This window comes from Hyposmocoma kahamanoa, unplaced genomic scaffold, assembly GCF_003589595.1.
Source record: "Hyposmocoma kahamanoa isolate Upper Pololo Valley unplaced genomic scaffold, ASM358959v1 99879, whole genome shotgun sequence".
Lineage (NCBI taxonomy): Eukaryota > Metazoa > Arthropoda > Insecta > Lepidoptera > Cosmopterigidae > Hyposmocoma > Hyposmocoma kahamanoa.
The window spans coordinates 4,435,877-4,454,187 of record NW_020656077.1 but is presented as its reverse complement, the minus strand read 5'-3'; the positions used below and the strand labels follow the sequence as shown (position 1 = coordinate 4,454,187).

At 35.6% G+C, this 18,311-nt stretch overlaps 1 protein-coding gene across 1 annotated transcript; it reads right to left on the bottom strand.

Annotated features, from left to right (window-relative positions):
• Positions 1-1,294: 1,294 nt before the first annotated feature.
• On the bottom strand, positions 1,295-16,605 carry LOC113239411 (guanine deaminase-like). The gene is made up of 8 exons (XM_026476412.1): positions 16,338-16,605; positions 14,198-14,458; positions 9,792-10,010; positions 8,923-9,030; positions 8,419-8,526; positions 3,054-3,219; positions 2,516-2,662; positions 1,295-2,404 (listed from the first exon to the last, which is right to left on the bottom strand). Exons 1-8 carry the CDS (start codon positions 16,434-16,436, stop codon positions 2,166-2,168), a joined length of 1,347 nt encoding a protein of 448 aa, XP_026332197.1. The 5' UTR covers positions 16,437-16,605; the 3' UTR covers positions 1,295-2,165.
• Between the last annotated feature and the right edge of the window lie 1,706 nt (positions 16,606-18,311).

The window sequence follows — 18,311 nt, the reverse complement described above, 5'->3', positions numbered from 1 at the left end:
TTCTCTAATTTCGGTGGAAATGTTTACTATTGATGTACCTGAGTATATTATTGTGAAATATTAATTAATATTTCTTTGTATTATTACACTCGAATATAAAATAATGCTTCAAGATAATATTGCAATATATTTAAACAATAAAAATTGCCACAGTAGTTAGGTACAAACAATGAACCCAAAAATTACTCGTATAATCTAGAAAATTCTTAGTTATAGACAAACAATATGTCAATTTTAATTATAAAATAATAAGGTGCGCGGGAATCGTCTTACTACTTACTTAATTCTACGCCATATATTTTTAACCGACTTCAAAAAAGGAGGAGGTTCTCAATTCGACTATGTTTTTTTTGTATGTATGTTACGCGATAACTCCGCCATTGGTAAACCGGTTTTGATGATTCTTTTTTTGGTGGAAAGAGGGTACCTCAAAGGTCCTATTTAATTTTGAAGAAAATCATCCACCTCTAAGAGTGGCTGTTCACGCATGAAGATTCATTTTTATAAATAGCACCTAAATTTTATTATAAGCAGCAATTAAATTATTTTAATAGTTGATTTTTCTATTCTCCAATTCAAGGCGTTTTTCTCTCTATGTATATACTTATTCTCTATAATATACTTTGAGTAGTGAGAATTGATTTTTACTATCTCCTGAGTCAACTTCCGTATAGTAGTGGAACTAGGAGATGAATCTGGGTTTGCACATTTTCCGTTAACCGATTTCAATAAAACTTGGGAAATAGATGTAATTCCATGTACTTTCGGGGTCGGTTTTTTTTTCTGTACTGAGATTATTATCATGATGTTCCTTCACCATTTGCGAAGTACCTGATTAAATTAAAAAAAGCAAAAGTTTTTAGTGCTCTGTTGCCATAACATACAGGGCAGACGTTGGCACTCTTCGTTAAATTTTCAATCGTTTGTATTTTTTAAATTAATGTAGGTAGGAAGTGTCTACTTCTGGAATAATCTGCTCTCTTCATGCTGAACAAAGTGACGACTAGCCATCCTGATATCAGAAGGGCTGGTCAATTATTTTTTTAAATTTCTCAGAATGTATCAAAGGTAGCAATTATTTAGAAAGGTGGCAAACAGGTAGCAATTCTTGAATATACACTCAGTGCCAGACACCACAGGCGACCAGCCATCCTGACGGTCACTAGCTAGAGGTATTACTATTAAACATTAACAAAAGTATTAAATATTAATCATAGGTACAACATTATGTTGCCACGTGAAAGTATGTATTATAATATTAAATATTCGAAATTAAGCGATGGAAGAGATGTTGCTGTTCTTCCACCGAAGTACCATCACCAATATATGTATTATTAATTATTATAGACGAGTTTATTGATTATAATTACTAATAACAATAAATTAAACTAGTGGTTGTATTATGAGTAGTCGTTTAAGTATTGATTTGATTTAATTGAGTATAATTGAAGTCGATTAATAATTAAATTGAAGAAAGAAATAATTGAAGTCGTTTATATGCTTTTTTTTGTTTGCCCTGTGTCTGGAGCCTCCGGGGCTGCGCCGTACAGATGGCAAGAGACCTGACGGCCTTACACTGGTTCCGTGGCAGAAGGGCCGGTGCTTTGTGTGTCAGTACGTTTGCACCGTCCCTCCTGAATCAAACCACCAGATCGGGTCAGCTGCAGCGTATGCAGCAAAATTGAAACATGCCAAGTACAGTGCCTTGGAGCTGATGTACGATTTTGTGCCAATTGCAGTGGAGACTGCGGGGACTTGGGGTGCGGAGGCCAAAGAATTCATCAGGGAGTTGGGTCGTCGGCTTAGAGAAAGATGCTATGATCCACGCTCTGCATCTTACTTGGTGCAACAAATTTCGTTGGCTATTCAGCGCGGTAATGCTGCCAGTGTTATAAGCCAGCTAAGATTCAGAGCGGTCCTGATTCATTCTTATAGTTAAATAGAAATGACTAAGTCTAGCGAATTGAATTTCTTTGTGACGAAGCCTGTTGCTGATTTATATTTGTGTCTTCCTGACGAAGCCTACGTAATAGTTAAATAAATAGATGAAACTAATACTAATGTTATAAATAATACTAATAAATGTTATTAATAATACTAATGTTATAAATGTGAGTTTGGCTTAATTTATGATATATAATGACTAATCTTGTCATTTGACAAGCTTACAAGACAAGGGCACCCTCATCCTTTATGAGGCGCCCTTTGACGAACACCTTCGAGATGTTGCGGTAGTCCCCCGATGAAAGAAATAGCTGGACCAGCCGCTCGTGATCTTTAACATATCCTACGAAATGCTTATTGCATTCGTCGATGGGACTTCCTGGTGCATATACGTCGATTAGCAGGGCGTCAAACTCCTTTCCCACTTCCAGGCTCCCAATTTTATCGTCTAAATTCAAGACTGAAAATATGTTTTATTAGATTAATATTTATAGATTCAAGCAAGAGAAAAAACTATTATCCGATTAAAATGGGAATATTCGTTATATAGACTTATTTGTTAAGGCCCCACCTTTTGCTCCTCCGAGTGTGCTAAGATAGAACGCCTCCTTCCAATTGATAGCACTGTACTGTCCGTCCAGTAGCTCCAAGTGCGTGGAGACATCTATAGTGCGGCGGATAGCGTCTAGCATAGACGTACTGTCACCCCCGGCCACATCTGGAGTTTGAGTGATAAAGTAAGTTATAGGTTAAGTGTGGACCTGGGGATGTTAAAAGAGAGGAGAGGTGGAGATATTTAAATATCACAGGTTTCACACACCAGTATGTGGATACAGACCTAAAAAAAGGTTGAATACAGACCAGTATGTGGATAGGAACGTGAAAAATACAGCACCTACTTATGTTTGAGAAATTCGCATCTTTTTGAATTATGTCGAGATGAAACTATATACTTTTTGTTTTAAATAAATGTGTGGTAATATAGTCACAATATAACGTTATTGAATTTTTTTTATTATTTGAATTTTATGAGAAAAATAGTTAGATATATTTATTTACGCTTACACAACAGGATCATCACTTACATGCTTAAAGTATAACTTGCTTACCTGTGCCAAGTGCAATTTTAAGGCCGTGGTTCAGCAGCTTGCGCACGGGGCAGATGCCGGAGCGTAAACGGGTGTTGGACGCGGGGCAGTGGACGAGTCCTACGTCGCGCATCTTCAGCAGATCGATCTCGTGCCCCGTCAGGTGCACACCGTGCGCCAGGATACACTGCAACGTACGTTTAACACCTCCATCGACAAAGATTTATTGTTATTAAAAGTAGAGGTAGATTATCGTTATTTACGAGTATGCAAGGAGAAGCCTAATATAAAAACGCACCGAAAACGCTCTTTGCATGAACCGTACCCGGCTCGCCTAGTCGTTCGCTGCACTAGACAAAGGTGTATTGACCGTTGTCGAAAAAAGTAGAGCGGACTTAATGTAGTCATCGACGGAAATGCAATGACAATCTGATTGCGACGGCTGCTAATATATTGACTGCATGTTTGCAGTTAATACGTGAAATCGTAAACAACTTCATGCAGCCGAGATCACGACTGCATGAAGTTGATTACGAATTCACGCATTGCGTGAACTCGGTTTCGCATTAATTGACGTGAAGTTGTTATCAACTTCATGCAGTTGAGGCCACGGATAATGACTTCACGAAACCGGCAAGTCGTCAACAAATTCATGTAGTCGAGTTTTCTGTGCTATTGAAGAGAAGAATACAAAAAAAATTGCAATGGCAGTTGAATAGTAGCTCGATGGCTAGCCACTGAAAAACTTCTCTTAACTTTTAGCAGAAACCAAGTGTACAAAATCTTACCATTGGCGCCATTGACCTACATTGGCGCTCTATCTGTGACTCTATTAACTGCCTCCGTAGCCGACAGTCCAGACCTGGCCCCCAGCGACTATTTCCTATTCTTCAATTTGAAAAAGGACTGCTAAGGGCGAAGATTTTCGAGTGATGGTGAAATGAAAACGGCTGTAGACGAACATTTCGAAGGCAAAGACTTTTTCACTGGGTTAAAAGCCCTTTATGGCAAATGTAAGAAGTGCATTGAAGTAGAGGGAGATTATATAGAAAAATATTTTTTTTACACATTTCTATTGGCATTTTTAATACCCTAGGCTCAAAACTTATCAGCCGTCTCTCGTATATATGTAGTGTAGTTTATGTACATAATTGAGGTTTTTTTTTTCAAATGCGGGAACACCTAGTGGGCAGCATCAACGCCCCCTAATTGCTTCCGAGGCCCCTACCCCTAATAGGACTGTCCTAGGACTCTGCAGTGCCCACTGGCGGGCGGCAGGGACCACTTTTGCAAACTATGCTCTAATATAAAATGAGTTTGACTAATTTTAAATCTCTCATTATCATCTCGTATATGTATGCATTTCATGGGGTTACTGCGCTGAAAGCCTCATTTTTTTTTATAATACCAAGTGACGGGACGAACAAGTCATGCGCCTGATGGTACTACACGCCTGTCCATAACAATTACAGTGCCACTCAGAGTTTATTTATTTATTTATTATATGGACAACAAAACAGATAACAATCAAATTACATTGATACAAATTAAATATGATATAACAAAGTTCAGTACTAGATTGTAACCCTACTTATGTTGACACATCAATCTATAGTAACAAGAAAGAACTACTGTTAAATTTGTTGTTAATTCACTTATTTACTTAATACTAAAGCGACAAGGGAATGGGTGAAAATCTATACAAGTACAAGCTGCTTTACTACTCGTCTAAACACTCTGGATCTTGGATTAAAAATGTCCAAATCGATGTTTTTCATAGATATTTCGTTGTAAAGCCGACACATTCTTACAAGGGGGTTGTAAAACGAAGTATTATTTCTGTATGCCCGCAAGTAAAACGTCTTGTTGGGTATTCGGGGGTTGCGCCTTGTAGAGAGAGCTATTTTATTTAAGAGGTAAGGAGAATCAATCTCACCGTGAAGAACCTTGTGCAAGTAAGTGAGATCCTGTTTCTTACGGCGAACACTTAAGGAGGTCACTTTAAATTCGTCAAGTCTCTCACTATAGCCAACGAGGCTGCGGCCATAACCACATTTGTAACTAAGTATCCGAAGTGATTTTCTCTGAACGTTTTCTACACTATTCGAGTGGACTGAGTAGCAGGGAGACCAAATGACACAAGCATACTCTAAAATACTACGGACAAGGCTGTAATAGACTGTCAGATAACTTTGAGCCCGTTTGAAATCCTTGGTGCATCTTGTTATGAAGCCCAGCAATTGAAGTGCTTTCCTCTTAATGTATGCATAATGTTCACGAAACGTTAATTTAGGTACTGTTAAATAACACACCGAGGTCCTTAGCTACAGTTTTTCTATCTAATAATTGTTCATTAAGTCGATAGTCATACACACGCTTAGAACGCTTATTAGTAAAACTTATAACAAAACATTTTTTAGCATTGAGGTGCATACTGTTTTGTTGGCACCATTCATAAACTGTGTCAATATCACCCTGTAGTTCACAGCAGTCAGACGACTCACTTATTATGCGATATATTTTCAAGTCATCAGCATAGAGAAGACAAGGACTGGATAGTTTATAAATCAGATCATTTATAAAAATCATTTTTAAATTGCAAAGATCTGAGGGGCACTGCCTCTGCGCCCGTCACCCTGAGACTAAGTTGACAAGTCCCATGTGCCTGAAATTCAAGAATAGAACACATCAAACTTTGTAATAAAATTTTTATGAGGAAGATATTCATTTTTTTATTAGCTAAAGTTGTGGTACGATTAATACGTGATTAGGACCCAGCGTAGTAAAAAAGAGAAAGGGTATGAGTGTTACTGTTATGGGTTTCTACATTGACTTACAATTATATGGACGTCGGGTCCGCGCTAAAAAGTGTCCGAACTTATAGGATGTTAAAATCGTATACAGAGCGTCATTCACACTTTAGTCTTCGTTTGTTCGACTGACAGCGAAGCAAGCAAAATTAGACAGTACTGCGATGACATTACAATTTAAATTCAACGTTTTAGCTTTTTCATATTCCTTTACATATCACTACGTTTAAATAGGTTGACTTGGGACTTTTTGTCGTGGTTTTTGTATTAGACCCGTCGTCCATTTATTTGTAAGTCAATGGGGTTCTACCTCTAATTAACCATGTCCGTGTAGTGTGAATGTTGGTTCAAGTAACTTACCTTATATTACGTTTCACCACCAGTGTGTTTGCGTACGTGTGCATTTTTAAGAATTTAATGCTCTCAAAAATACAAGTTTACCGTTTTAGGAGTAACTTATAATATTTCGTTATCCAGTTAATATACCTTTACAGCTACCAGCCCCGGCTAGAGATGTCGCCATTCAATTTATTTAAATTTTTATCTAACTAAGTGACGTAATATAGTTTTCTCAAAGATGGCGCTACGGCTAAAAAAAGTTGAAAAAACCAAATACAAAGATACGACGCAAGCACATAGAAAAATTCGTGAGGTCCGCTGGCTCGTTCCGTAGCTTAGTTGGTATAGCGTCTGGCACGGTATGCTAGAAGACGTCGGTTCGACTCCAATCGGATCGAAGTAATTTTTTCAACTAGTGGAGTAATTTCACATAAAAATAATTGAATATCAATTCAATAAAAGTTTAAGTAATCAACCTATTTATTTTTTATATACATATATGTATATAGCACTTGACAAAAGCCAGTTAGTTACACTATGGTTAATTATTTGAAACAAATGACAGTTTAGTGGAGTTGATTAGGCAATGAAAGATCAACTGATTATCTAAAATGGACATCTAAGTGAGTCTATTCAAGGCTAAGAGTACTTGAAAATGCTTCAAATAAACGTTGTACCTTTTAATAACCTACCCGACCCGGAAGGTGTAAAATAACGTTCGTCTACCTAAACTTAAGTCTCGCCTAAAAGTCCTGGCATTTGACGAACGCGGAGCTGTCAGCTTGTCAGTATCTTCATATTGTCCTAGGATACAAAGGGTAATTTAAAAAAATGAAAGTAATAAAAATAAAATACAGGATTATGTGTAAAATAATAACAACATCTCTGGACCATATTTTACCTTTAAACAGACGATATCGCTTATTTGGTGCTACATTGATGTAATTGTAATTTTGGCAAATTTGGATAAAGGATGTTAATATGTAATTAATTAAGTCTTAATTCAATTATGCCAAAATTGCAATTAAGTCAATGTTGCACTAAATGAGCGATATGATCCAGGAAGGTTGTTGTCATATAAGCGGCATTGTAAACAAAAAGTCTTTAATTTATATAGCTATGGTAAGTGAAGCATTATCTTTCTGCACGTGAACTTAAGAACAAAAATGCTATAAACTTAATAAGAGTTTTATCTGCAGAAAAATGATGATTTTCTTACAACAGGTACATAATTTAGAGATTTTTAGTGTGAAAGTCACTTATGTGGTTTTACCTTTAAGTAGACGATATTACCAACATCAGAAACAACAACTCTTGTTCCATAACATTTTACAAAACGTAATCGATTTACCAAAAATAAACTTGTAAGTTTTTGTTGTATTATCTGACAATTTTTAGATCTGTATTTTTGGTAATAATTTATTTGTTTAGCAACGCCACATAAAAAACACGCCTCTCGCGTGATTTCTTTTGCCACTGCATAGAGTTAATACTGTTTAGAGAGATCTATTTAAATATTCTTATTTTTGTACTAAAATTAAATCTGATGAATTGTTAATATAGTCTTTCTGCAGAGGTGATGGTTTTGCGATCTAAGAGTTGTGTTGATCAGGTCATTTTGAAGATACATAGTCATTATGATACCGACCCGTAAGTTGTTGTTTATAATTTTAGTAATACTGTCCTGCGACATTTTACAAATAACTCTGTATACTTACTAAGGGGTTTTGTACAGTAAAAAACATTATAATTACGAAATGCAACCATCTGAGATTGAGATTTCTAAAACGAACTTTTACTTCGACTACGCAAAGATGACAAGTTAAGCAAGGTTTTTGTATTTACAAAAAATCGTTTTATTTTAAGCAGAATATTACGCAATTATATTAAGTAATTTTTTGCTTAAAAAAGGCAAAATTCATTTTGTAGTTTAGCTCGTTATTTTTGCATATTCGAAGTCGAAGTTCGTTTTATAAATCTCAGCCTAAATCAGATTAATTGTATAGTGGCACTTTTCCTATTCTGATTACTATTATATTACTACAATAACGTAACGTAACATAACAATGCGTAATTCTTAAAAAAAATCATTGTACCTTATAATGAGTACACAGTCACTAAATTGTAATGAAGAAGTTTTAAGAATGACTTTTTGTTTATCAACCCCGTCATTGAAATGTATTAAATATTTTTGTTAATATATCTACGTTAAACAATGGATATATATATATTTATACCTTTTTGGTGAGAACATCGCACTTATCGAAAACTTCGGCATAGTTCATGCAGCCCGGGTTTAGTTGAAGCACCTGTGTTATATCATCTTTACTTTCGGATATATGACTCTGCAATTACACGGAAACAATTAATAACGAGATTGAAAAATAACACCACTGTTACAAAATAAATACTCCTACAAGAAAGTGAATGTGCATGTGAATAGTCTAAGGCTCATCTCACACTGGCGCAGAGTCGAAGCGTCGCGTCGCGTCCTGTTTTTCAACTACAATGCCTGGCGACACTCGCATTACTGCGCCCGGATCACAGTGTGGTCGGCGCCTGACGCCTCGCTGCGCTCAAGTAACGCGCGGCGATACGCGAAGCCGCTCGACTCCATATTTTCATAATACAAATTTGTGCCTTAATAATGGGAAAATAGAGATGAATATGCTATAGGCGAAAAACATGACGCGTCGCTTTGACTCTGCGCCGGTGTGAGTTCAGCCTAAGACAAAGCTTACCTGCATACGACAGTCATATTTGACAGCTAACTTCGCAAGCTTGTTCATCATGTCATTGTCGCAACTGAGCGGGCATCGTGGTGCCACGACAGGGAGCACCAAGTCATTCTATACATGTAAACACGTTTAGGTGCAACAATTTACTAGTGTTGTATATTTTTAGTACATTGTGTCACAAGGGCGATAAGTGCCTAGATATTTTCTGGCTAAATTAAAGTGAACGTCTTTTTTCTTTTATTTTATAAGACGTAATGTAAATACTACTTCTAGTAATATAAATACAGCTTAGAGAAGGGAAATAAGAGGAAGAACAAGAATAAAGCATATATTGAAAAAAATAAATTTGAAAATCAAGAATGAGGGGAGGTCCAGGATTTGGTTATGAACCGTAAAGAGTGGGGGAGGCTACACCGGCGACAAGAGCCTGGGTCTTGCTTAGTGTGAATATAAAAACAATAAAAAGAATTTTGTAATTTATGTTTACTTATAAACATACATAGATATCTAAATTTAAAAGATCATAAAAAGTTGTAGTGATAAGGAAGTAATATTCTTTACATACGATTTATTTGTGAGATACCTACTTAAATAAATTTGTAATAAATAAACTATAACATTATTAAGTACATTTTTCCTTTTTTTCAACTTCCTTGCAAGTGTGATGAAAAACATAGTACGTTGTTCGTGCCGCCACTTGATGTTATAAAAATAAAATAATAACCTATGCTACAATGGTGGAACAACAATACCATACGTTCGGGCCACTGAAGTTCTCGCCTTCGGCTCGGGTTTTGAATACCCCTGTTCGTAGTCGCCTACTGTGGCACAATGTACTACGACTACTATATAGTACCTATATGATAACTTACGCCCAAAGCAAGAACTTTCTTAATGAACGTTTTAGTTTCAGCCAGTTCTGTATCAATGTTATTATAGTATCCGAATTTGTTTTCTATATTGCCACTGACTTTGCCAATGAGGGCACGTTGTTTTTGATCTATCACACTTTTCACTAGTTCCATTGTTCCATCTAGATGGAGAGTACCGGTGTAGCAGGCGGTGGTGGTTCCATTTTTCAGTAGGCGGCGCTGAAAGGTGTTAAGTACGAGCGTAATAAAAAGTTTTACCCAAAAAGAAAAAAAGGAATTTATATTATTGCACCTTTTTATTGTGTTATCTGTATCGTATGAACCTCCGCTTAAAAAATCATTTTGTGATGCCCAGTCGCGAATCAATTTAGAAAAGTTCGTTTCCTAAGTTAGTCCTATCGAGAGTTAAACCCGGGCACTCCTTATCCAGCACCCACAGTGCAAACAAAAAAGCAAAATTTAGTGAATGGGCGACTGTGGGAATTCACAAAAGTAGACAAAGGCTGTATGATCTTTACGATGAAAGAACTTATAACACTAGTAACAGTTTTAATGATTTTGTTAGGAAATATTCGAAAATGTTTAAACGTGTTTGTGTGGCAGCCAAAGCAATGTTTATTAATAATAAAATAAAAAGCAGCGCGAATGTAGTAAAAACGACTTGGAATATTATAAATAGCGAAACTGGAAGGGTCAAACCTCGTAACTTAGATTTTCAACTAAGATTTAATGACAAAATTGTAAACACAGACGCAGAAGTTGCTAAAATATTTGAAAATTTTTTTACCAACATTCCAATTTTGACTACTAATTCGTTAAATTCATCTCCCACGGCCGCTGAATCCTTACTAAAAGAAAATAATGCAGTTAGTATCACTAATTTAAGGTTCCGTCATGTATTTCCAAACGATATTGTTAAAGCCTTTAAGTCTATAAATATAAAAAATACTGCTGATCTTGATGGTCTTTCAGTCAGAGTAATTAGTTCTATAGTTGATTGTATTGCGCCTTACTTAGCCTGTGTCTTTAATAAATGTGTTGATGATGGTGTCTTTCCTGACCTCATGAAGCAAAGTAAAGTTATTCCACTTTTCAAATCTGGTAGTATTTCTGACCCCACCAATTTCAGACCTATATCAATACTACCAACTCTCAGTAAAATATTTGAAAAAATTATTCTAAATCAGATGTGTGCACATTTTTATAGTAATAATTTAATGTCTCCTAAACAATTTGGTTTCACTCGGGGTCGCTCTACAACCGACGCTGGTGTAGAGTTGATTAATCATATATTTGATGCATGGGAAGTCTCACATGATGCTATTGGTGTATTCTGTGACCTTTCCAAGGCTTTTGATTGTGTGCACCATGATACACTGGTCAGGAAACTTCGCCATTATGGTGTGGCGGGACGTGATCTCGACCTTCTTAAATCGTATTTGCGTGGTAGGGTACAGAGGGTCGATGTTAACGGTACGAGATCGTCAGGGTCTGTAATTAGCATGGGTGTCCCTCAAGGTTCAATTCTAGGCCCATTTTTGTTTTTAGTTTATATTAATGATTTACCTAGCCTTATGGAGGGTATAAAACATGAGATAGTATTGTTTGCTGATGATACTTCCTTATTATTTAAAGTTAAAAGGCACCAATGTTCCTATGACGATGTGAACAATGCTATATCTAAAGTAGTTGATTGGTTTGCTGTTAATAACCTACTTCTTAATGAGAAAAAAACAAATTGTGTGAAATTTACATTACCCAATGTTAGAGAGACGGTTACAAACATTGTAGTTAGAAACGAAAAATTGAATCTTGTGGATACAGTTGTATTTCTAGGTATAACGTTAGATGCTAAATTGCAATGGGGTCCCCATATAAGTAAGTTGTCAAAACGGCTCAGCTCTGCAGTGTACGCGATTAAAAAAATAAGGAAACTTTCAGACGTCGAAACCGCTAGATTGGTTTACTTCAGCTACTTTCACAGTCTAATGACATACGGCATTTTGCTTTGGGGTAATGCCGCCGATATCAATAGAATCTTTGTCCTGCAGAAACGTGCAGTTAGGGCAATTTACAATCTGGGCCCCAAAGTATCTTTGAGAGATAAGTTTAAGGAAATTAACATTCTTACACTAGCCTCACAATACATTTATGAAAATATAATTTATGTTAAAAGGAATAGTAATTTCTTTATGAAAAATAGTGACAGACATAACATTAATACGAGGAATAAAAATAAACTAGCTTTTCTTGATAGTCGTCTTCACAAAGTCAAACAATCATTTAAGGGGCAATGTATACGCTTCTATAACAAGATTCCGGTTGATATACAAAATTTGCCTTTCACGAGATTTAAAACTATAGTGAAACAAAAACTTTATACTAAAGGTTATTATACAACTTCTGCGTACTTGGATGACAAAAATCCGTGGTAGTAACCCGTTTAGCTCATGGAGGTAGTCTCAATCTGATGTTTCAAATAAAAAATATTGTAAATGTTATTTACAAAGAGCAACCCCTAGAGTTTCTTGCTCATTCTTCTCAGGGGAATCTGCCTTACGAATGAGCGGTAGAGTTTAACCATTGTGACGATTTCAAGTGTAATAATGCTTACCTATGAAATAAAGATTATTTTGATTTTGATTTTGATTTTGAACATTGAGTCAAAGAAGTCGTTTTGATTATAATATACAGGGTGTCTATTAAGTGGACATCAAGCCGGGATGGGTATGTCAAGGAGGTCATGACCTATGGTATGACAATATTCCCAACGGTTTTTTTAAACTAAAATTTTATACACATTATGATTTTTACGTTTTAACACCTTTGGACGCGACTATTTTCGAACATTATTGTTTTCTTCTATCTGTTTTTCTTTTGTTATCTTAAATCAACGTGATTTTAATGAGCTAAGTATTAAATTAAATTTCTCACCAAAAGTTAATTTGAAAGATTTTTTTACGGGTTTGCTACATTATTAATATACTCTCTCGTGAAATATTTACTTTTTTAAGACTGAAAAATACAACTGTTTTTAACTAAAATAGATACTTTAATTGAATTTCTTCATAATTATATTAAGACCGGGTGTACTTTAGGAAGAACAAATATCTGGGCATTTTAAGGTTATGAATAATTTGCCTTTCATATCTATAAAAAACTTTTGTTCTAGAGAAAAATGTGTGGCCCTCAATGTTCAGGACTCACAGGTAATACAAATGTTGTGCAATGTATAGAACATTCGGTCATAACGAAATATTTATTTTTTTTTGACTCTGGACTCTATTTTATAACACAAATTTTCGCAATTTACATAATTTTTGTTACAATTTGGTATCTTATAATTTTTTTTTTGTTCGCGTTCGCTCAACATCCGAGGAAACACATGTGTGACGCTTGTCAAGAAGGTGGGGTAGGGCTCGGCCTGTGGCGCGTGGTCATGTGCTTATGCTCTTCGGTGGCACAGCGGTTACTACTATGGGCGCTTAATGAGGAGGTTTCCGATTCGATTCCCGATTTGGGCCAATTTAGAAGACGTACATTTCTAAGTTGGCTCTGGTCTGGGTATTGCCCTCAGAGTTATAATTATTCTGGTATTCATAGTACAGAAAATTCCCTAATTAGAGACCAGACATTTCGTGTGATAGCCAGACAGTCTTTGTATTTTCCATAAAATACTTCTCTTTGGCGTAGTTTTCAAGATAAAGGAAACTAACAGAGAGAGAGAGATGCAACGCTATAAGTATCTCATTTAATTTTTCACTACAATGAGTATGCCTTACATTTTTATCCGACACTCCTAGACGCCTCCACATGCCAATTTTCAGTCGAAGCAGAGCAAATCTTTCAACAGCCATTTTTGACGAAAAAACGCTTACATGACAGCCATATTAAAAAATGGCGAAAATAAACTTTTGACCCTTAATAATTATGATTAAGGATTCCTAAAGACCTCCGCGTGCCAATTTTCAGCCGGATTGAAGCAATTTTTATTCGGCCGCCATTTTGATTTTTTTTTTGTTGTACACTGTTACCCTCTACGACATTCCAGCACTTTCTACCTACCTCTAATAGTTTCCGTGATGGAAGACTTTAAAATGTGAATGGCGGCCATCTTGTTTATTTGAATTTTAAACATTTTTTACCTCTGGCGGAAATTGACCCGGGTGTACCTAATAAAAAAGCACAAATATCGCTTCCGTATATTATGGTGTTTGTAGGCCGTTGATTGCTCTTTTATATTTTCCACATTCAGGTGATTCTCGCATTTTTACCTTTTGTTTTGGAACCTATCCGCGTACAACGTATAAATATTTGATTTCCACCATATCGGGCTGTATGCGGTCTATTTCTATCAGTGAGTCGTAACTTGTAGCTTTACAAATACATAATAATAATGTACTTACCACCGCTTGAGAATAAACATCCTTCGCATAATCAGTTTTATAAAATTCACTTTCTAGTGGATATATGTATTCTTGCAGCCAGTAGAGCGCTATGAGATTCATTCCCAAACCAAGATTTGGGAATTGAGGTGCATGTGTATGACAGTCGATCAAACCTGGCATCAGGAATTGCTCCTCATGCATTTTGATTACATTATAACCCCTAAGGGCACCCTGTCCCTCAAGCCTCTCAAACTCTTTTATATTGCCCTTACGGGTAATCTTTAATTGAAAAAATACACATTATTAAAATTTCGCTTCAAAATATTGATTCAGACCATAGACAACTACGTAATTCATTGAAAATTCTTTTCCATCCTTTAGGGAAAATTCAGACGTTATGCATATTATTATGTTGGCAATGGTCATCTGCACTCGATAGTAATGATAAATTAGATAAAGAATTGTGGTCATTCAAAGCCTTAGAGGATGGAAAAAAATTCAAAGCAAATCTTTTCTAGCGATTAGGTCTTAGGGTCATATTCTAGAACTCTACTCAATGCTCAAGTCAGGACTTGAGTATGATTCAAAGCACTAGAAATCATACTCAAGTCCTTGCAATTAGGGTCGTATTTCCAGTGCTTGAAATCATACTCAAGTCTGCTCAAATCCTGACTTGAGCATTGAGTAGAGTTATGGAATACGACCCTTAGGATCGTATTTCAGAATTCTACTCAATGCTCAAGTCAGGACTTGAGTATGATTTAAAGTACTAGAAATAATACTCAAGTCCTTGCCATTAGGATCGTATTTCCAAGTCTAACTGTCCAACTAAAATATTCTTTTATTATTTCTTGAAAGCGAAATACAATACAATACTAACGCGAAATAATAAAGAAAAAAACTATAACCATTTTAAGGAAATATTCGATATTCGCAACTTTCGCTTACATTTTGGAAAAGCAACAAAGCTTAATAAATAACGTTTTAAATTCCTTTTAATATCATGTTAATAACTGATAGTATTATTATTTATTGAGTTTTAATCATTTTTGAAGTTAACGAAAAACTTTGAAGAAAGTTTTCTTCAAAACCATGTAAAATTGGCACACGGGAGTTTTCGTCCTGCATTTAGAACATTAAAACACGTTATATACTAAGCTCCACTAAAAAATGTCCGATTTGAAGGCATTTTGAAACACTATGCATTGTGTCACACGCCAAAGCGAGGAGTTTTTGGATTAATTGTCATAGCTAATTTAGTTTTTAAGCAGCGCAGTAAGTGAGAGTCCACAGGATTACGACGTGGACATTAATAGCTATGAACATTATTATTACTAATAGTTATTAATTAAATATTACATATTATTAATATAAATTATTAATAAGTATGGAATTATACCAAATTCATATCATTTAACTCAATGAGTTAAAACTGATATGGGAAATAGAAATGGGTTAAAACATGGCGCTTTGGGTAAAAATCCGGGCGGACAGATTGGTTTTTGAACCTACCGCCCATCTCTGCCTTCATCACTGTGATCATTATCCTATCTATTGTGATCCCACTATTTGTATACAAATCATCACTTAGCTATAGATGTGTTAGGTCTTGCACATGCGCCGAGAGTCCAGCCCATACATTATTGATCCTTAGCTGACCTATGAGTGCTTATATACCCTACTGTAAGACCTAAATCTGTAGAGAACTTGAAAAATGGCTTTAAGCATGTGTAGCGTGTGTGTAGACAATGTGTTGTTATTAGTTTTTCATTTGGCAGAATTAAGGCCAAAAAAGGAGCACATAAAAGTGACAAAATTGCCACAGCAAGTTGTTAAATCTTCGTACAAAAAAGGACGTCATATGCATAGTTGAAGAATAACTAATATTGCATATTAACTAAAACCATTATACCAGTTGCTATGAACAAAGAACACTGTAGGAAAGCTAGATAGGTAGGCGTTTTGTTGAGAAAGTATAACACTTAAACTATAAATATGTTAGGTTTTGAACATGCACCGAGGGACTACAGTCCATAAATTATTGATCCGTAGCTGACCTATAACTACCTAGGTACCCTAACTATAGGGCCTAAGTCAATGGAGATACCTGAGAAAAGGTAATAAAAACTCGTATATAATATAGACTAATTTCGCTTACTTTGCCATCCACAACCATGACATAACCAGGAGCTACTTCCAAATTGTTCAGTCCCGTTGATGTTACTATAACTCCAGCGATTACCATGTGCTTCTCCATTTTCGTAGACTAAAGTTAATTATATTAAAGGCACAACACACTATTACTTCTTAGGAGCGATATATATTAACTATGTAGCTATAAATCTAGGCATCATAAACACTTTCGAGAAGAATTTAATTAAAATTGGAAATGTAGTTGAACAAATTCGTCCGATTCTCGGCGTCGCGCGACGCCCAATCAAATGCAGCTCTTTTTTATTATGGACGTGGCACGGTTAGTATTTGAGCCACTGCAAAACGCGAAATCTTAATGTGAAAAAAAAATTCCAATACAAATCCAAGTAAAATTCATAAAAACAACTTTTCCAATATTATTGATATTTTATTACCGTTATGAAGTCTTTTATTGTGCCATATACCGATTTAGTGAGATATAAAACTATAAACGGATATCATTATATCCAGGGCTCATTAGCCCTGCCAATTTTTTGGCATAGATTTCATAGGCGCCCTGTATTTTTTTTACATTACAAGTACATTGCAATATTTAACCTAAAGAGAGGAATTCGATTATTGGAAAATAATTTTGTGGTTATACTTTCCTATTTTCTTTCAGAATTTTTATTGACGTTGTTAATAGAATATGAAATTTTATAATCCAAAGAATAACATTAACAAAAGATTGGTCATCATGTGGTTATGATTTTTTACTGGTAGGAATACAGCGCGCTGTCCAATTATTGTCACGAAATAAATTTTCACGAATGTATACGTACGGCAGCATATTGTGCTGAACATATATTATAAGCATAAAACTTTTTGATAACAAAAAGGTGCAGTAATGTTCATTCATTTTTGTTTAAAAAAAAATTTTGTAGATATTACGCACCTTAATGCTACATCCGTGAAAAACACTTTGTAATGGTACCTTCATATAATGAGAACACGCTTTGATTAATATCATTTTGTAGTGGAGCAACAGATAGAGAGATATTATAAAATGCCAATTTATATTTATTTATTCAGCATGAATGTAAAAAAACCAGATCAAGTTACTATAATAATGACATTGTTAGAGAAGTGGTTGATAGTGTTAGTAAGCAAAATCACCACCAAGTTCTTGTAGTTAAATATGTGTAGGATCTGCACCGAGGTGAATAAACCTCTAACTTGGAAAAAATTGTCATGATCGACATTATTTCCAAGTTGCACGAGATGTAACTCTATTGACTGTGGTTGTGCATATACTTAAACATTGGATCTGACATCGAAATTATGTCCTGTAATCATTGTCCCTAGCCAAAAACGAAGAAACGTAATTTATTTCTTATCGTCATCGCGTAAGACAGCTCATTAGATACAACTTTCTAGAAGATCGTTGATCAGTAGCAGGTGAGCTCCTTGAGAAAGAGCCCGTCCAGGGAAGTGCTGCCACCTTACCTATTTCTGCCACCAAGCAGTAATGTCAGCATCACTGTGTTCCGGTTTTGAAGGGTAAGGGTGCTGGTGAAATTACAGGCACAAGTCCCATACTTGTCAACTTATATCTCTGGGTGACTGTAACGTTATGGACAGGCGTGAAGCCTACCATCAGACGCACGTCTTGCTCGTCCCGTCACTCGATAGTATAAAAAAGTTTTAAAAAGAAAATTAGATAGAATTCGTCATGAATGACACAAAACTGCAGGTTTTATCCAAAAGAAGCCACCGTTGGGCACAGGCCTCCCCTGAAGATCGCCAAAAATACATATCCTAATTTGAAGCACTGAAATTTGCATCGGAAAAAATATCGTCTGCGTACCTACTCAAAAAGCCTGAATGGCCATGAGGCTTTTAATATATAACAAAAGAATTGTTACACACAAATTGGGCCCCGAGTATCCGGTAATATTGAACAGATTGCAGCCTTTGCTGACATATTAACCTTTCCACA